This window comes from Ciconia boyciana, chromosome 10 (assembly GCF_034638445.1).
Source record: "Ciconia boyciana chromosome 10, ASM3463844v1, whole genome shotgun sequence".
Taxonomy (NCBI): domain Eukaryota; kingdom Metazoa; phylum Chordata; class Aves; order Ciconiiformes; family Ciconiidae; genus Ciconia; species Ciconia boyciana.
In genome coordinates, this window is record NC_132943.1 from 28,072,155 (window position 1) to 28,092,539 (window position 20,385).

Consider the following 20,385-nt stretch of genomic DNA (forward strand, 5'->3'; position numbering starts at 1 on the left):
TTAAAAAAAAAAAGTAATTTCATTCAGATATTTCTCAGAATTTTATAGGTGACTATACTATTAATTTCTTTCTCCTTTTCCTAAAAAAATATTTAAATAAACCCAGCAAATTGGGGTTATGAAGTACTTTGAAAGAAGAATAAACTGACAACTTCAAAAGCTAAATGCAAGTCTTTGCCTTTTTTCTCCCAAAAGAAAGTCTCTCTAAATAAACTAGACTTCCTGTTAGTGTATCAAGAATATTACAATTTCCATCATTTATATCCAATAATTTATATCCAACAACTCAACTAAAAGTAATTTGAACTTCCCTTTCTGTACAGTACGCATAAAAAAGAAAAGGCAAAAATGTAGCTCTAGGTACAATTTACTTTGCAAAATAGTGGGTTTTTCAATTCACTGAACATAAAATACAGTTCTATAAGGAAAATTCAGGGACAAAAAATTAGGTTTGACCTAAAAAGCAATTCTTCACAGAATAATGCCAAGTATAATCACAAGTATATGCCCAACACCATTTCATGTTTGAATGACTTACAACATTCAACCTTTAGATTCAACCAATTCTGCTTAGCCAGTGAAGCTAGCTAAAGAAGTAGCTCAAAAATAATCAAATATTTCCTTCAATCAAATGTTTCCAGCTCTTATCAACTTTTATGGGAACCTCTCCAAAACAAAGGAAATCATACACACAAAGAGCAGATCATTACAAGTCATGCAAATCGTGTTTATTTCTTGTAAAATGACAACAGGGAAGCTGTTATTCTGAAAAAGTATTTTCTTTGTCACTGAAGATCAAGGTAATAAAAGAGCACAAGGCAGAATGTACTTCTGAAGATCAGGCTTGGTATGTCTTAAAACTGGGATTCCTCATTTAAGTAAGAGTAATTTATCAATACAGATGGCAGCAAGATAACAAATGACCACAGCTGAAGTCAATACCAATCTTCATACCGACTTTAATGAGAGTTAAATCTCATTCTTACTAAACAGGATAGGCACAAGTAATTGCATCCTTCCCTTAAATCTGTGGAGCTCATTAACATTTGCAGAAGTAAACAAGGCAAAGCCCTACTGTTTCATGACTCCTGGGGAAATAAAACAAGTTCTGCCTGTGTTCAAAAACATAAGCAATGCATCCAACCTTCCACAAGTTGAAGATCTAGAACATGCGCAGTTTTGCAGTAGCGAGTACCATCACCTTCTCCAAAAAAAACGCTTAATACATGCCTAACAGCATTTTGATCCCAGTAATGACTGAATAATGTGTCTCATTACCTGGGTCCTATACAAGCAGGATGCCACACACACACACACAAACAAAATAGCTTATAAACAGAACCAAAACAATGAAAGTTATCGTACAAAAAATATTAGAATATAAGCTTTGCCGATTTAAGTGGTCATTCAATAATAGTGGTTTTAATGCCATTATTCGTCTTCCCGAGTCATCTAAACCTTTTTCTCCCCTATGTAAGCTTGGAATATTATTTACCAAAAACAAGAAGGTTCCCCTGAACACTATCGTATTACTTCAGAGACTAGTAACTTCCTTTGATGCTCACATATGGGCTTGCACCCCTCACAGATTACTAACAGTCACATTTTTAGATCTTACTCCAACTACTCAATTTACTGTAAAAAGGTTTCATCCATACAACTCCAGCATCTCTGCCACCGACATTTTTTTTAAACGGAAACAAAGAAGATTTTATTATTCAAAAAATATAATTCTGTTCAAAATATTAACCCATTTTCGTGACATTACAAACACTTCCTATGAAACGTGCAAAAGCATGACAGTAAGGACAAAGTATCTGCAGGTCATGTAAAGCATGACTGATGAAGGTACCAAACAGAAATTGTAGAGAAAAAAATTGTCCTTGGAAGTGCAAGCACTTCTGCAGTACAATTAACTTAATTAACCAGACAACATGAATATTCATAAGGCTGTTAATGTCTCCCCCATCCAAACAGATAAATGTGATGTAATGACTTCCTAGTCAAGCATAGCTAAAATTCTGATGAAAACTGCACCAACATTTTGGTTCTTTGCCTGAAATATCACAGAAATTAACAGTCCCTCAGTAATATTTTATTTTCTGAATTAATTGGAAATCATGAATTTATTTAAATGAACCATTTAGGACCAAGAGGTTCCCAGTCATCAGATATAGATTGTCCCTTGTTCTGTAACAACTGGATAGCTTTTTTAATGTCCTTCCAGCCCCCCTCCCCTTTCTCCCGTTCCCCCTCCGTACAGTTCCTTAGCAGTAGTTCCCATAGCAACACACACTCCTGGTAATGGCCAGCAGTGCAACTGCAGGCTTCCCCCCATCTCAGCCGCTTCATCTGGACCAGAATAAGGTAGCTCAGAAGAGTATCCACTAACAACGCCCTCCCCTCTGGACCTTTCTCTTCAGGAGGGAAACTGTTTCGAGAGCAGCTCCTTCCCGTCAACTTGGCTGAAACTTCAAAATGCTGTCTTAACTACTTCGAACAGAGGCTAAAACCGGATTTTAAGCCACTCAGATAATGCTATCCCATAATACAGGTTCTGTTTTACTCGGCTGGAGAATCCTAATAATTTGGTACAATGGATCTGGGGGGGTGGAAGGGGCGGGGAATTAATTGACCATTGAGTTCCATCTTCTTCATGTACACAAGTATACTTACCTGTTTTCTCACTGACTACTTTTTGGAATATCAGTAATATGGAAATAAAATAAGCTACAGATTATTTTTAAGACCCTATTAAGGAGTTTCTCACACTATCATTCTATAAATTGTTCTCACCCTCTTTTAACAAAGTCTATGGCATTCTGTGTAACAAGCCATACAGCATTCTTTTGGGTTTACGAATCCTTTTTGATCATGATGTATTTGTCTTAAACAGAACAGACTAAGCACCAATAATGAGGCACAGTGACCTAAGTATGCCCAAACAGCATGGAGTCAAGTGCTGGAGAGATTCCATCTCAACACCATCAAGATACTCACAGCAACTGAAGGGATAAGTGATGGTCCAACTGCCGTACTAAAACTCATTTGCTTCACGTCTTTGAGATTACTGTACCTTTTACCAATACATTTCCAACGGGTTTTTTAACTTGAAAAAAGCTAGTGTAATCTTGCATTTTTACAAGCAACTAGTCCCTGTCTTAATGCTGCTTTTAGAAGCACACGGCAAGTCAGAGCACTTAGAACCTGTTTGCTCAGTTCAGAAGCAACTTGCTCCTTTTTTTGTAGAAAACTGAACACAATGATTTGCTATTCACCTGGCTGCAGGAATTTTTTCCTTGCTAGATAAAAACCTCAGAGAAATTACATCAAGTAGTCACACATCAACGTCCACAACAGAGGGTAGTGTCCATGCAAAAATACCCCTCCTCTTTTAAAGAGAAGCGATTCATATACCAGTCCAGAATCAACCTTGCCTGTACTAATTCTAGCTAAGCCTTCCTGCCTGGCCCAACTTACACTCTGAGAAGGGCAAATACAAAAATTGGGAGGAGAAGGGACACACACCCCCCCCAAAACAAACAAACAAAAACCACACCACAAGATGCAAGTACAAGTTAACAAAAGGAGCAAGAGGATTTTTCAAGAGAGATGCATAAATTTTCTGGTCTGTAGAAGTAAAGGAGAGAGAAAGCAGTTTTGTGCGCACAGTATTATTTCTTTTTTAATATAATCCACAAAATATATTCCTGGGACACCATTTAAAAATAGACCCTAAGCATGAATCCAACAGAGAATCCTGCCAAGAAAACTGGAAGGAGGAGTGAAACAGCATGGCTTCTATTAAGGAAATTCTAGAAAACAAATTTTTCATTTGGTATCATTTCTGGCAGCAAATAAGGGCAAAACTTGATCTTTGCATGGATCAGCTGAAAATTATTTTAGTTTGCTTCTTCCTGAGCTTCTTCCTTTAGGCAAAGAGCTCATCTGTGCCATTACTATAAATTATCATAATGATTTAAAATCTAGTCATTTGTAATCAATGTAAATCACTAATTTAGGACATTTATTCAATAGCTTCCTTAAGTAACTGAAGCTTTAGCACCAAGAACTGCCTTTAGTAGCCAAAACTGTAAAACATGCCAGAGGGACTTAACACAGATGACTTACAAAATGTAACAGTACCTTTCAGTCTCACCTGCTGGTATTACTCCAAGAGGAACCGGTGCTCTGACAGGCGTTGGTATGTAGTCTGTGTCTTTCCCAGCATCTATCTGGGCTTTAAGTAGTAGACCATGAGCAACTTCACTGACAGATCCATCTCCACCAACACAAACTACCCTATTACAAAACAAAAATGCTAAAGAGTTCAAAATAAACTTTTCCATAGCTGAGCAAACAAGTGGAAGGCAGCTGTCACACACCATCTACATCATGATATTTTGAACAGCTAAACACCATTCTTTCTTTAAGAACAAGCTAGGGCTTCCCTGTCAGATCAGTGAATGTTAACTAACAAGATATAAGCATCCTTATTTCTGCTTTCTCCTATCTGAGTAGGAGTAAATATATTTAACGACTTACAAAGTATTTCTTGCCTTATCACACGTTATGCACGTGAACTGATCAGATGGAAGAGTTAAGCACATGCTCAAGGGCCTCGGTGGAAAAGTTCTTTAAATCTTTCAATGCTGACCCACACAAGCATTCCAATGCTTTTTAATTGCCCGTATAATAACAACTCACCAAATCTTACAATAAAGTTAAAAATACTTGAAAACAGCTAATTCCACACACTATGGAGGCAGTTGAGGGATTTAGCAAGGTATAAAGCCCTAGTGCCAGCAATCCTTTGCATGAAGGTACTTAATCACTGCTTCTGGAGCATGTAATTAAACTCCCACCTGCTGTGGCTATACAGAGGAATGCATTTGTCTGTAAAAGCTCTGTTACAGCAAACGTCTTTTTTGTGTGTGTTTTTGTTTATTTAAGTAACTATTAAAGTGATTCTCCAAATCAGTAATGTTTGAAAGTTAAACGTTTTTAAGGTAAACACATTTTAATGATAAAAATAGTAATAGTACTTTCCAAGCATTTACAGTATAAATGTCGGATTTACTTTAGGAGGCACTTACTTAAAATACCTTTTTTTCATATATCTATATGAACGCAGTTGTGAAACTATGTCCAATAATTCAACCAGATAAAACTGGTAAGCTCTTTATAAAAAAAAAAACAAACCCAAAACTCATTATGTTATTAAATGTTTAAATTAATTTATCCTTTAACTTTTTTTTTTCAGTTCCTATTATTATTTCCTAGCTATTTTTTAATTTCTAAATTTTTAGGAATGTTTCCTCTATCTAGCTAAACCCTGCCCACATAAAAACAAAAAACAAAACAACAACAAAAAAACCAACCAAACAAAAAAATCCCCACCAAAAACCAACCAAAGAAAGAGTATATAGCAAAAGTTTGGAGCACATTTTCTTCCTGCTCGTAATCAGGAGTCATCTCCTGTCTTCTGTCTCATTTTCGGTTTAGATTGGTTTATTCCTAGGCTTAAAAGTTTCTGCCACAGCAGCAAAAACAGTTAATCTTTGTAGTCTGATAAATTGCACACCTGGAAGGACTTATGTGGATTGTCTTCTGGCTATTAAAACTTTTGAAAACAGATATATTTTCTTCTGATTTTGGGGGGCTGTGTTTGTTGTTATTGGAAATAGATGGAGAGGCCAAAGAATAACATAAAAATGCTGCTAACTTTAATTTTTATTAATTTAGCATTAATCATAAAGAGCTGCCTTTTTGGCTGGAAAGAGAGATACTGTCAGGGACCAGGGATTCCAAAGCTAATCAGCAAGAACCTGCTCCGCATAAGGAGTAGAAAGTCTTGAGCAAACAAATTTGACTAAGACCTTGAAGAAGGCTTCTTAGAGGAAGAAACATCTGTCTAACCATCAGTCTAACCATCAGACACAAGTTTCTTAATCAACTATTCACTAAAGTCTGACTAATCTGGGCTACTCTAAACAATATCCATCATACCTTAGGCTCCTGATTAGGGAAGAAATACATGCATGTATATTGTGTATTTCAGTCACCATACGAACAAGAAAATGCAGCTGAGATAGCAGCATCACAAATGCACTCTCTCTCTCTGTCACCAAGGCTTGGCCCCAAGGCAGGGGAAAAAAGTACACTGACAAGTTGGCAAAGTACCTAAGTTTCCAGTGTCGGTAAGCAAAAAAAAAGTGGATAGCAAAAAAGGTGGAGTATATGAGATATATGACATATGCTTATGATCTTGCAAAACAGAGCAGGAACTGGAGAAATCAGAGAAAAGAAATAATATACAGAAACAAACAGCTTTGACAAAGAATTAAAACATAGCAGTATTGCTTACAGAAAGCACTGAGATACAAACTTCCAATTTACTACTGCAAATCATAAGCTTCAATTTACTTCATATGCTGTTTAACATGGAAGGAACCGTAACTCTCTTAGAGAGAAATTCAAGATCAGAAATGGTATGTTGCTATACTGCTTACCTACTGTAATTAATAAAAAACTGTCATGTCTTGCCCTTTATACATTTTTACTTGAAGTAGCTTTCAGTCAATCTGAAATAGGAAACACTTGAAAAGCACGAGCTGAGTTAGAGCAGCAGACTAATGCACGCAGGCATGGCCTTCAGTCCACACCTAACTCACCTCCAGTTGCTTCCGAGCTTGGGCAATGCGGATCAGGTCTACGTGAACTCTGCCATGTAGAAATAGCACAAAAACTACCTTACCTCTTACCACCACATACAGTGACTGACACATCTAAAGGGAGGTACAGAAGTGCTATCCTATTTTCTGAACAGGGAACTAAGTGACAGATATAGTATTTGACTTGAACAAAACTCGACAGGAAGCCAGAGCAAAACAGGGAAGAACTGAAGCCTGCCAAGTCACAAGCAATGCTGCTCAAGAGACAAGTAAAACTTCTCAAGACTTAATGGAAATAGTGAAAAGACATTATGTCAGGTGGCTGCTAGAATTGCTAAAAGCATAATTTTTTCATCAATAGGACAGTGTCATTGTTGTGGAGTTAATTTTCAATTCAAACCAGATCCCATACATTTTCTGGTTTAATTTTCAATAAACCAAAATTATCATTAAAATTTTATTTGGGGATGACTGAGATGGTTTTGGGGGCCTATAAGATTTTTATATCTATGGTAAAAATTCTTAGGCTAGACAGCAACAGGGAAGTCACAAAGGACTTCACAGGACCATAATCAAAAGCACGCTAGAAGCCTTTGAACAATTTGAAAAAGCAAATCCCAATTTCAAATATTCTCTCCCTGTTCTTAAGAACAACTCTAAAGATAACGGAGAAGAGAGAGATCAGTGATGTTTTGTAGCTTGCTTTTTCAAATTATCAGACCTTTAGGGTAACATGAATTCTGGCCTCAGCCTATCAGTCTCTGTAGAAAGCATCCCAAGTTAGATATTTAATAGCATATTTTTCTGTATTGTGCTTTATTGAATGAGTACATAGATAGCAGCCAGGGTATTCGAGAAGTTATAAAACTCATTTTTCAAACACTTCAGAAATTTCATTTTTGCTCATAAACTCTGATAATAAAAGTTACTTAATTTCCACATGAGAAAAAAACCCAACACTTAAACAGCTAACTTAGAAAGGCCAGGGATCTTTTCACCTTGGAAATCCTAGCATCATTGTGACTTAAGGGTGTTTCTTCCAGCTTCTGTTCCTATTTCCCCTTAGTTCTGGCTGCTGGAGAGAATTCTTACAGGAGGAGGACTCCAGTGACTCTACCCAATGATCAAAAATGAAACAACTCAAATACGACTCAGAGTAGAAGGGGTTTGTGCAAGAAGATACAACCCAGGCTTTTTCTTCTCTGTCTTCATATCTGCTCCACAGGACAAACTGGTTCCCCAGCTAGCACCCCAAAAGGCATGTCTTAATTGGAAACAAATTATCCTCAGAATCTGGAATACACACATACATTTTCAGATATATTTTCTTACCTAACTCTGTGAGTTTCTAGAACTAATAGAAATTGATTAGACTATAAAACACTATTTAAGCCTTCTTGTATATTGCATATTCCAATAAGAGTTGTAAGAATGCTGTAAGACTTCCACAGTATGCAAAACTATTCTTATATATTATTGAACCCTATTATTGAATGATTAATGTAAAAATACCAAAGATTTCAGGATTAATCCACATAGCAAGGTCTTTAACAATGATTGAGCATGAATTTTCACTCTTGACTTCAAGTTTGAATGATTTTTATTTTTTTTTAACGGAAAAAACATTCAAGTTACTTTTAGCTAAAATGTTCTCCTTAAGAACCATTTGAATGGATAGACTGAAATACAAGGCACTTGTGTCATTCTTGCAAATACAGAGACTGAAGCTTTCATGAAGCATATTTAAGAAAGCTTTATGTTTATTTACCATCATTTAGGAATTTAAAATACATATATTTTGTCAGTAAGTAATAAAAAACAAAGCATCTAATGAGAACTGATTTTCTCAGGCTTAATATATGTGAAACAGAGTAACTCATGAAATACCTACTAGCATAGTTTTGGACGGAATACAAATAAAAACTAATGTGATGAGGTTTACTAACATTCATTGTCACTAACCAACTTACCCATCAAATGCCTGGAGTTCACATTCTTTAAGTACTGAGAGAGCATGTCCTTCATATTCAGTTACTGTGGAAAATAACATTATTTAATTATCAGAAGATTAGATAATTTAAAAGGTTTTTTTAAATTTTTGCCCTTCTAACATAAGGAACACACAGTAATTCAATTCAGATTATTTTTTTTTAAATCATTAAATGCATTAAAAGTATGAGAAGGTATGTTTTACAGTTACGCTAGCTAAAAGGCAAGACACATTAAAACTCAGCTGCCATCAGACACATGGCTATTCAGTGCCTTTAAATTCAGAGAATTAGGGAAGATGTTTGTTGCATCAAAATGCAAGTTTTAGCATTCACACAGTTGGTAAACTTCAGGAAAATGTAAGCATATCCTCAGTTAAGACTGAATTATTTCAGTATCAATCAAATTTAATTGCCTTTGTGTTAGGATATGCAAATTGCTAAATCAAAAATATGAGGAGTTAAACACAGAAGTATGAAATCAAGCCAAATACCAGTGACAACAGAATAACACACAGAGGAAGGTGGCACAAGTATACACCAGAGTTCACAGCCTCTGGAGGAAATGAATCTGTCACTCTACATTGATGTCTCTGTGTTTGCTGGTACCCTATATAGTACTGTAAATGCCAGTGAAGACAGGATAAACTGGCATACTACAGATGGCACAAAGCATCATAACTACATTTAGCATTTTCTAGGCCAGCTTTGCCAGAAGAGACAGCCCAGCTGCAGCCACCCATCAAAGATTTTTGCTGACTGACATGACACTTGCAGATGGATTTTTTGTGTAAGAATGTGCATCATTATATGCAAAATTACATTAATCTTTCATGCTTGTCTGTCCCTGGTGCTAGCATAGTTCAAGGCTTTTCTCCAGTGTTTCTAAACACTGTTAAAATTATTAGTCTTGGTGTCTAAAACAATCATTCCGTATCTGTACCTGTTCTAACAGTATTTCTACAGACTACTCAAATGCTGCTTACAAGAACTGAAAACACCTGTCTCTCCCTATATATACACACACAAGAATGCGTGTATATATAACTTTTTTTGGTAAAGAAAAAGAATTAAAAATAAAAGTGGTAAAATTTTTACACTTCACATTAAACAATTGTATAGCAGCATATAACTTCAAGAGCTCCCAACCAGTATTAGCAAAATTCTAGTGCTTAGTGTTTTGGAAATTCTTAATTAAAAACTAGAGTTATTTTGATTGTATCAAAGGCAGAGAATTACCATTTTGCTACAGAAATACCTGTCACTATAATAGCTTTCAGGAATTATTTACAGAATTTACTTTCATGCAGGACCTCTTCTGGAAGATCAAAGCACAATATTTAAGCTATTGTACCCAGTTCTGCTTTTACCAATGGGAACTATCCTTTCATCGTTATCTGTAGATTGTGAAAAAAAGTGACCAATAAAACTGTGCATCATGCAAAAATACAGAAAGGTTCAAATATCTATCCATTGCTTAGCTGTAAAAGAAACTCTTCCCATGAAAACATACAGTTGGTTACCAGGTTACATGCCTTTTTAAATGAACATGATGCCATTTAGAAAGTTATGAATACAGTCTAATTAAAATGGTACAGTAAATAATATTTTATTTTGTAAAAGAAAACAGGCTCAGTGGTTTCCTAATGTATGTAAGTCATGTTTACTATTACAAAATCAGTTCACTCAAAGAACAAGGATATGAAAATAAAGACAACTCATGTCTACAGAGAGAGCAATAAAGGCAGTAAAAATTACTGGTATTAACCAGATTGATGGGGACTCCATCCTCTTTGCATCTAATAGCTTAAGTTTGGAAATTATATAGGAGGGCTACTGCAAGGCTTAACATTGGGGATAATTCCAAGAAATTTAAAATTTGATGAGAGAATGACAGAGCTACACAGCATCTATTTTGAAACATTGTGACAAAAAGGTAATGAAAAAATGAAGTTTCCAGGAAAAAAGTCATGAGAACATAGAAAAGCGATCAACTAGAAAAAAACTGGAAAAAATCCAACACAGACATAAAAAGACCATGTCTAAAAAGTTTTCTGCAGGCTTGACAACCTCCAGAGGGACACGTAAAAGTCATTCTGATAGCTGGAAAAAAGCTAGATGTTTGAATATTTGGTCTTGTTCCAATTCAGGGGAAAAAAAACAAAACCAAAAATAAAACAAAAAAAACCCCCCACACAATAAATTTTGGTAAGAGGAAGAAAGAGCTTCTTTCACCATTTGAGAAGGATTCAGATTACATATTTGGCAAAAATATTATCACAAAAATATTATTTAATGCTTTTTTCAACCATTTCTAATGCATAATTGAAAAGTTTTCCTTTTTCAAGGACATTTTCTTCCCAACTTGTAAATTCCAGTACGCATCAAGTTTCAGGCATCAGCATTCTGAAAGAAGGGCACTGACAGCGTACCTCGTTTGAACAGAGTCACACATACTCCAATACATTGCAACACCCTATCTCACATAGCCACCAAGAAACTAAGGGTTTGGCCCCTGCATATAGATAAAGCAACATATAATTAGTTCAACACTTCAAAACGTGGGACACTTCCATATGACACGTATAAATAGTGGCACTCGTGTCACAGACTAATGTCAATAGGATTAGACCTGCTAATGATAACAACAGATTAACTGGTGTTGACACTGGATGAAAAAAATATTAATGTTATTTACTGTAGAGTAAGTTTAAACCAATATTATTTGTCCAATTCTCAATCACTCTCTTTTCCTTTGTGATTCTGCCCTAAAAATGGGGGTGTGGGGAAGGCTGCTGGTCTTGCCTAAACATCCAGCTTGTAATTGTGCATAAACGGAAGCAGAAGAGTCAAAACTAGGAAGAGAAGTGAGACAAACTACGAGTCTCTTGGGGGTGCCTTTATTTATTTTTCTTCAGTATGTGTAAGATTTTGCAAGGTACAAATATATTTCTAAAATACTAGCTCCAATTATCACTATTTGCCCGTACTTGTAGGTATCCCAAATGTGGGGCGAGCTTTGGTTGAAGTGGATTTTTAGAAGAGTCACCATTCTCCTAACAGCCATATCCCAGCTGCAGCACTCAAGATTGCCAAACTCTTAAAAAGCTGTATAAAGACCAGTTTTTAAGTATTGCTTACCCTTAGCTACAGTTAAAGTACTGTTTCAGTTTAAAATTGCTAACTCCCACTTTCTACTGCACTGAGCACTTCAGAGATTTGTTTATTCCATGTAATAAAAATAACCCAAAACACCAACAAAACACTCTTTAAGACTTTTGGTTAATTTCACTAAAATTAATACATCTGTAGTGTGCAAAGTAATTTGGCAAAAAAAAGAAAACCCTACCAAATGTAAAGATAATTGGAGAAAGTAAATGCTATTTCAGAACTCACTTATTTACATACATGCCTTTTGACTGCTGTGTATCAGTGAGTAGGAGAGAATACCTCCACTCTAAACCTTTAAAAAAACAAAAAAAAGTTTATTCCAACAGAAGTTACAATGAAGAAAAAGATCTGTCAAGCTTGATCATGTAGGAAGCAACAGCCACCTACCAAAAACCACGACTGGATGAGGGGAGCTCTGTCTTTCAGCACTCCACTGTCAAAGTTTGTTGCGTTTTTTGGGGGTTTTTTAGTAACCTGTAAGTCTTGTATTCTGTATGTGCTGGAAGTCACTTCAGAGGTTCTAATTTGCTTTAAGATTTTTGTGTACAATTAACGTTAAGCTTTAAATATGTGTATGTGAAAAGATAAAAAGTAAACTATCTTCAGTGTAAAAATTGTACCAAAGCCTTCAAATTTTACTACCTAATACACCTGTGTACACCACTATGTATGCAAATATTGGGCATGTTTCAAAAAAGCAGTAACAGCAAGATGCACACTCCAACTTCACAAAATCCAAAATAATTATGGGAGGAAAAAAACTTCTTCAATTTACTTGAAATGAGGCACTCGGTTTTATTAGAAGATGGTACCAGTAGACAGGACTTTTCACTCAGCACCCACCAGCACCACCACCCCCTTTTTATTTTTTAATGCATAGTTCTTAAATATTTAGCTCTCTACTAGTCTTTAAAACTGTAATGTAGTTTTCTCATTTTGCCTGTAGGAGGAGTGTTAGGCAGCTAATAAGCACAATAGTATTTGGACATTGCCAAAATTACCTTATTTTAAGGATAAGCCATTAAACATTTATCTGGCTAAAACCAGAAATTTCTTTTCAAAATATAAAAGAAAAATAAATAAAAATAAACTTTAAACAGTTTTTATTCAATTAGGAAAAGTGTTTTTAAAACCACTACAAATTATATTCATAGCTTATATTAAATTATATGAATTAATCTAAAAAACTATTGATAAAGATTTGCCTTATTAGTTCAGCTTTAGGATTCCAGGTGACATTACATAGCTAAAAATGTAATCTTATACAGCTCAATGATAATGCTGCCTTTAACAAACAAGGTTATGTTCACAGTAAAGATAAAAGAAACACTAACCAGTAGTAAAGAATAAAACTTTTAAAAACATAATTTTCTTTAAATAGTTGCTTAAAGTAAAATAATAACTAATTTAACAATATGACAGTCAGTCATCTCTAACTAAGGTTTGCGTGACAAAAAAACCCTTTTTTAAAAAAATTGTGACCAAACAAGGCTAAGTGCAATTTCTAAGAAGACAGCATTATTATTAATCTGTTTACAATATCATCTACGCCTTGCAGGTGAAAAATATATCTGTGAGAATCAAAACTTATATAAAGCTGCTGGCATCCCCTTGTCAATTAAGGGAAGTTAAGAAATTATCACTACAGAATTCTAACAGACTGAATCTTTTTCACACTTATTCTCATGCGTCTTTAATCTTTAGTTGATTTTACTTTAAATTGTGGGCTAAGTAATTTAAAAATACATAGAGACAGGTAATAAAATCAGCAAGATAAATCTCATATATAAACACTTATTGCATTATTATATCCTCAGGTCTAAATCAGATTTGCTCAGAATTATTTTTGGCCTGCAACCTGAACTGGTCATGATTTCGCAAGAAGTTTAAGGGACAACTGTAGGATGAGCCTTCCATCTTATAATTTGTTTAAGCTGGAACTGATTATTTTGCAAACCAATTACAACAGACATAGGAAAAAGACTTTTTGGTGTTAAGATGTCTTGCACCAGAGTATACACTTCACATGGATATGAAATGCATCATCAAAAATTAGCAGTGTATTAAAGGGAATTGTAATACTATGGATAAAAAAATTATTTGGAATGGGAAATACTAATATAATTTCTCTGTAAACTTGGGTGGGTTTTGGGATCAAATTTGATGCAGCATAAGTTTCGGTCTCTTCACAGAAGGGGGCAGAAGTAATGATTAGATCTTTAATATTTTACTGCTTTAAGAAAATTCATTGTTTCCCTGTTCAATGTCTTACAAAAAGTCAATCAAATGAAACAGCCGAAGGGCAAATTCAGGACACAAAGCAGAACTCTAGCAGAAATTGAAGCCTTAAATCCAAACCTGCTATCAGGAACCCATTGTTGAGCAGAAGGCAGCATCACTACAACATTAAAGTTGTACCTTTGCGTTCTCCAGACACCAAGTCGTGCCCATGTGCCTCATGAGAACTGCCCTTGTCATCACAGAACTTAATCGCTTAGGCTTCTAGGTCATCTCTGAAACTGAGTCAGAATCCAGAAATAATGTGTCCTTCGGATAAGCCCCTCTTATGATCTCAGGCCAATAGATGTTCTCAGAAGAGAAGTAGTATTTAAGGACATGTGTTTGTCAGAATGCAGGAACAACTCTTAGCAAGCACATACAAGACTGTCAGACATTAAATGCTTGTTTCTTTTTATAGTGTGCTTGCTTTAAAAAACGCGAAAAATATATTACAAGTATCGATAGCTATAGGGGAAAACTATTCAATGAATAACAGAATTACTAAAACATTTTTTAATGAAATAAAAATATATTGCATTGTATTAACTACAGTTCCAAATGCATGACTTGCAGGCAAAGCCAATAAGGATTAGCAGTAAATTCAAATTGTCTTGCATGCTTACGTACTAGTTTCACAAAGGATTAAACTATGCTTTTGAAGCAACTTACCTGTGACATCAGTTTTGATGTCAGCAAGCTTAAAAAGAGGTGCAACTTGTTCATAATAAACATGAGTGGCTTCTCTTTTGTGGCTGCTTGGATTAACAAACACTTTTAAGGATTTTGGTCTATTTTGAAAGCCTAAAAAGAAAACACAGAACATTTAAGATTACACACAGCCCAGCTATTTCTACAGCTTATTTTTTAATATTAGAACCATTACAGTACTTCAACAGGATAAGTAAATTACAGTCTAAAAAAAGTCTCAATTTCTTCTTTGATGTGTGCTATTTATCTTAAAATTTTACAGTACTGATGACTTTTGTGTGTATAGCTAATAAACAGTAGAAATGAATCACACACTAACCAAAACATTGTAGGAACCAGAAAAAAAAAGTATATGTCATAACCTAGTTAAACCCTGATACAGGAGCAGAGTGAATGTGGAGAAGTTATAAGATTGGGCAACAAAAAACCCCCAAACATCAAAACATATCTCTTTGGGAATTTAATATGAAACACTCCCAGCAGGCATTGTGACAATAACACCCAACAGAACTGATACTACAATCCAATACTTTTGTTTTCTGAGATTGCAAATTCAAACAGTGTAAAGGAAATTGCCTCATCTTGAAAGAGATCAGAAGAAATACAGAGACATAGAAAACTTGGTAATATAATTCAGAAATTTGAGAAATATTGTTCATTTTATTTTTTAAAAAGTTACATTTAGGTCTTCGAATTAATGAACTCTGAGCAAACAACACTGAGAAATACTCCTATGCAAACAGTACCTTGCCTTGCACATTGATCCCATGAAGTAATTTTATTGCTTGGAATAGGGCATTTTGTTGAAGAGTAAATAATTCATACTAAAACAGTAACATTACTTTTCAAGTTCTCTTTTCTAGAATTCCGACAATTGCCATGACTCAGTGAGGTTGGTTTGCTACATAAAGCAAGTGGTGGCACACGATTCTGCTGTTTCTTTGGTAGTTATTTAAAATATATGATTTGAACAATTTTGTATTCAATTAATTCATTTATAAATTCTAAATGTTCTTTTACTATCAGGTTAGACTATCACTTTCTTAGCCAAATGAAAGCTAGAGTATCTAGCAAGTATACTGCTTTCAGCATTCAAGAGCAAAAATTAGTAGTAGGCCATAACTCCAAAAGGAACCAAGAGTGAAAGCACATTTTCCTGCCCCATGTAGAATATTACTTCAATTTTTACAGCCATGAGTACCTTCAGTGTCAGCTGGGACTGCCTGAAGCTGTTCCCCACTTACTCTACCTCAACAACTGAACAGGAACGATTCCTCAGAGAAATCATAGCTAAATACTATTTCAGCATCAAAGGGGAAAGTATTCCTTAAGACCAAGACATAACAATTATAAAAGTCCCATAGATTTTTTTTTTTTTACTTATTTAAACACATCAGAGAATCTGGAAATGAAAACTAGCACTTTATCCAGTTTGTGTTAGTAAATCTTAGAAGATTTCTTAAAGATACTGAAGGAAATTACTGGATCAGTTTGCTGTTGTAACCTGAAAGCATACATAAAAACCAAGATTTCTAATTATATTTATGGCAAAATGTTACACACAGTGCCATGTCACTGCACGGCAAATTAATCCTGATGAATCCTTAATGCCTGGTGAATCCTGAATGTCTTCAGTAATAAGCCTTAGCACCTATATTAAAAAGTATCTCCTTTAAAAAGGAGATTAAAAGAAAATAAGGAACTTGGTGAGGAGAGCAGATGTGCTGGAGGGCAGGGCTGCCATTCACAAGGACCTTGATTAGCTCCAAGAAAGGTTTGACAAAAGCCTGAAGACGTTCAATAAAGACAAACACGCAGCCCAGCACCCAGCCCAGCAAAACCCTAACAGTGCAGGCTGGGGGCTGACCAACTCTGCAGCACCTCTTTAGAGAGCATCTCAAGTTCCTGAGGGACACGGAGCTGAACCTGAGCAAACAGTGAGCCATTGATGCCATGAAGGCCAAGTGCTTTCTGGCTTGCATTAACAAGAAGACAACCAGCAGTTCAAAGGATGTGATTATGCCCTTGTATTCAAAGTCTTCTGAGCCTGAATCTCCAAGGCTGCGTCCACGTTTAGGCCCCCCAGCACAAGACTAATCAAGTGGAGCGAGTCCAACAGAGAACTGTGACTTCAGCAAGGGGGCTGGAACAAGCCACATACAAGAGGCAGAGGTAGCAGGCTTTGTATAGCCTTGAGAACAGAGCATGTCCTCAAGTATCTACTGTGGGACTAACAAAGGCTACCAAGACAGACTTCGTGCAGGTGCAAGGACAAAAAGGCAATGGACACAAGTTGCAGCAGGGTATACGCCACTCTGAGATAAGGAAAACACTCTTCGCAATGAGGGCAATCAAGCTATGGATCACGTTGCTCAAAGAGACGGTGGAATGTCCATCCTTAGAGATTTGCAAAACTTATCTGGACATGGCTCCTAGCAACCTGATCTTGTTTAGGAGCTCACCTGCTCTGAGCAGGAGGCTGGAATAGATAATCTCCAGAGGTCCATTACAACCTAAATTATTCTGGATTCTCTGGAAACAGAAACAAGCACTGCAGGTATGTACTGGTAATTTCTAATCATAGTAATTACAACACAAATAAGGAAGACTACCTAGAACACAAAAGTTCCTAAAGACTATTAAAACATACAAATCATCATCATAAAGACGTTATAATAATCATTATCCAAGACACTTACTGGAAATCTGCTAGGGTACTATTGCAGTCTTTTAGAAATTATAAAAATATTAAGACCAAAAAAATAATTTCTGTGACTTCATATTTTTCCTAAAGTACCAATAGAAATTAAATGGAAAACTGTAAGAATAAGGACTCCTGATTTAATAGAGAAGAGATTTAGCCACATTCATTAATGTGCTGTCGTGTTTCTTATCTTCTCTACAGGAGCTCCTACCTGTGATCAGCTGGCCCTAAATGCTCAACCCCCACCAACACCCAGAGCCAGAAAACTGTAAAAACTGACTACAGAGTCTTTTATCGTAAGTAAAGTATATCTTTAAACATAATACATATACACACACACACACACTTATAATACACAAAGCAGAGGGAACGAGGAGAGTACAGAGTTTGTAGAAGGAGAAAAAGGTGATGAAGTATCATAAATTCTGTCGCCCAGACAGTGCAAGTTACAATTCATTTTCTGTTACTGTTAAACCACCTTGAGGAGAAAGCTGAAGGAAAAAAGCAAACATCACTATCTCGCTTAAATTTTTGTACATAAAACTGAAAAACAGTTAAGTCCCAGGTGGCAATATAAAGTTTTAAAAGAAAACATAAGCAGGCAAAGGAATACAGACTTTTCAATTGGTGGGGAAAAAAATCTTAGATTTTTCAGGAAACTTAATTGAATGTTTGTTTCCTTTTTTTTAAAAACAAAAAATTCATTCATTAAATTATTCTCAAATGGGAACTCTATTTATGATTATATATATTAGGCTATCATTGAAAAGTAGATCAGAGTTAATACATAAATCCTAGTGAGATTTTCAAGAACCAAATGAATTCACAGGATAGAAGTTATAATATTCTCTTTATGACTACTTGAATATCAATTTACCTTTTTAAAAAGGTAAACTATTTTATTTATAGAAGTAGGTATCACAAACAAGGCATGAGTAGAGATACGGTACACTACTGATGTGGTTTTGTTTGTGCCAAGTGACTGTCAACTGACATGAATGGATGATCATGACAAAAATTATTATTTCTCATTCCCAGTGTGCACTGGACATGTTCTAACACACCAAACAACCAAGTTTAATGAAAGAATATCCAATAACAGTCAAAAGTAAACTTTCATGCAATTATACAGTGAAACTTCTTGAAAAGTATTTTTAAATAATAATCACCTTTTAATTTTCTTTAACAACATCTGTATGAATGAATCAATCTCATTCACTACAGTCTGCGGCTGATTTCAGTCTGTCAGCCTTTTGGTCTTCTCCTGACTGGTATTCTGTTATTGTTTTCTGTGGCTGCTCCATTTGAAATGAACCAGCAGCCTAAAGCAGGAAGGCCAACTGTTCCTCTAGTACTAACAAATGTGCTAATATGCACTAGTTTAAACTTGATCTATCAAGTGAATCAGTGAACCATGAAGGGTGGTGGGTCAATCAGGGTGTTCTGAAAACAAAGGCTCATAGGGCAGCAGAGACGCTACGCTCAGACATACATCTGTGCTGCTTTCAGTTCTTAGCTTTATGAAAATGGGCTTATGTTACAAAAGTTAAAGAGCCTGGAATCATGTCATTATTGCATGCATTTATAAATACTTTATACAACAGTAAGAATATTATACATGAGGAAAACTAATAATATGAGACAGATTTGTTAATGTAACTATGGAGACACCACTGTTAATATTAACTAACCAAAGTTAATGTTTAACATTAATGGTTTAATTAAAACTTCATGCATGAAGTTTCAGACGTTCATATCAAATCCCAGTGTGAGAGGTACTACAGAATAGTAGATAAAAATAAAATGCACTTCATGCATTTTTTCCTACTTTATCATTTATTCTTAACCATATTTACTGTCTTCTGTTAGTCTACAGAAAACTTTTTCAAATCAACTGTTAATAAAAACGTCCTATCTTGCTAAAAAAATTTCCAATAAATGGATAAGCATTGATAATTATGCATTTTCCCTCATTTCTGGGGCTGTCTTAACCCTTTAAGTAACACTGGGCATTTGCACGCACAGAGGTTTTTAAATTAAACAGTGAATTCCACTGACACAGTATGTCCACTTGTACATGCCCGTAAGTTCACTACAAAAAGATGCAATGTATAAATGGAAATCACTGCGAGTCAGGTGTGCAGCAGGTCTGACACGAGATCAACAGCATACTAGAATCTGTCTAAGCTGCCATGGGTTTTCCAGGAGCCAGTCCAGAACCAAGGCTCCATAAGTGCATGCCTTAAGGTGGCAGTGGTCATTTTACATCAGTTTAACAAATATGTGATATACAGAAGATCAGTTTTCCTGAACACCGTATCATTGAGCAAGCTCTTCATATCTAGCTGGCATGCATCTGAACAGCAGCAACGTTATGCGGAAAATCAATGTTATGTGGAAAAGAAGAACTTATTTAAAAGTGGGAAGATGTGTTTTGTTACCGTCACACACACACACAAAAAGTGGTAACAGCAGCCACTGTAACTAAACAACTATATTATATCCGTGTGCTCACTTATATGGTGATAGGCTTCATAAAAAATTATGTCTATGTCTTCATAAAGTCTAGTTAGGCTTTAAATTGAAGTACTCTGAACACAAATTCAAAGCAGCAGAGGACACTCACTCACTGGGAAGAGAGTAAGAATGAACAGGAAAAACCATGCAAGAAACATTCGTGTCAGACAAAACGTATTGTAAAAGGGAAACTGTGTACATGGTATTTCAGAAAAAAAATGAAATCTTCACTAGAACAAATTTCCAGATAAAACTCTAGCTCGTATCATCACTGATAAACTTGCTATTGTTGTGCCTTAATTAACGTATATGCATAAAAATTTAAAAACCTGTCAGAGAGTAA

The 20,385-nt window shown here is 35.4% G+C and overlaps 1 protein-coding gene across 3 annotated transcripts in view; it reads right to left on the reverse strand.

Annotated features, from left to right (window-relative positions):
* Nucleotides 1-20,385, reverse strand: part of CERKL (CERK like autophagy regulator) — a 58,995-nt gene that overhangs the window by 10,582 nt on the left and 28,028 nt on the right. For 2 of the 3 annotated variants that reach the window (XM_072874258.1, XM_072874256.1), the window contains 4 exons: nucleotides 14,783-14,914; nucleotides 12,075-12,125; nucleotides 8,645-8,708; nucleotides 4,160-4,302 (listed from right to left, as the gene is read on the reverse strand). In XM_072874258.1, coding sequence (XP_072730359.1) covers nucleotides 4,160-4,302; nucleotides 8,645-8,708; nucleotides 12,075-12,125; nucleotides 14,783-14,914 — 390 coding nt within the window. The remainder of the gene's footprint in view (nucleotides 1-4,159; nucleotides 4,303-8,644; nucleotides 8,709-12,074; nucleotides 12,126-14,782; nucleotides 14,915-20,385) is intronic. The other variant, XM_072874257.1, reaches the window with a different exon arrangement.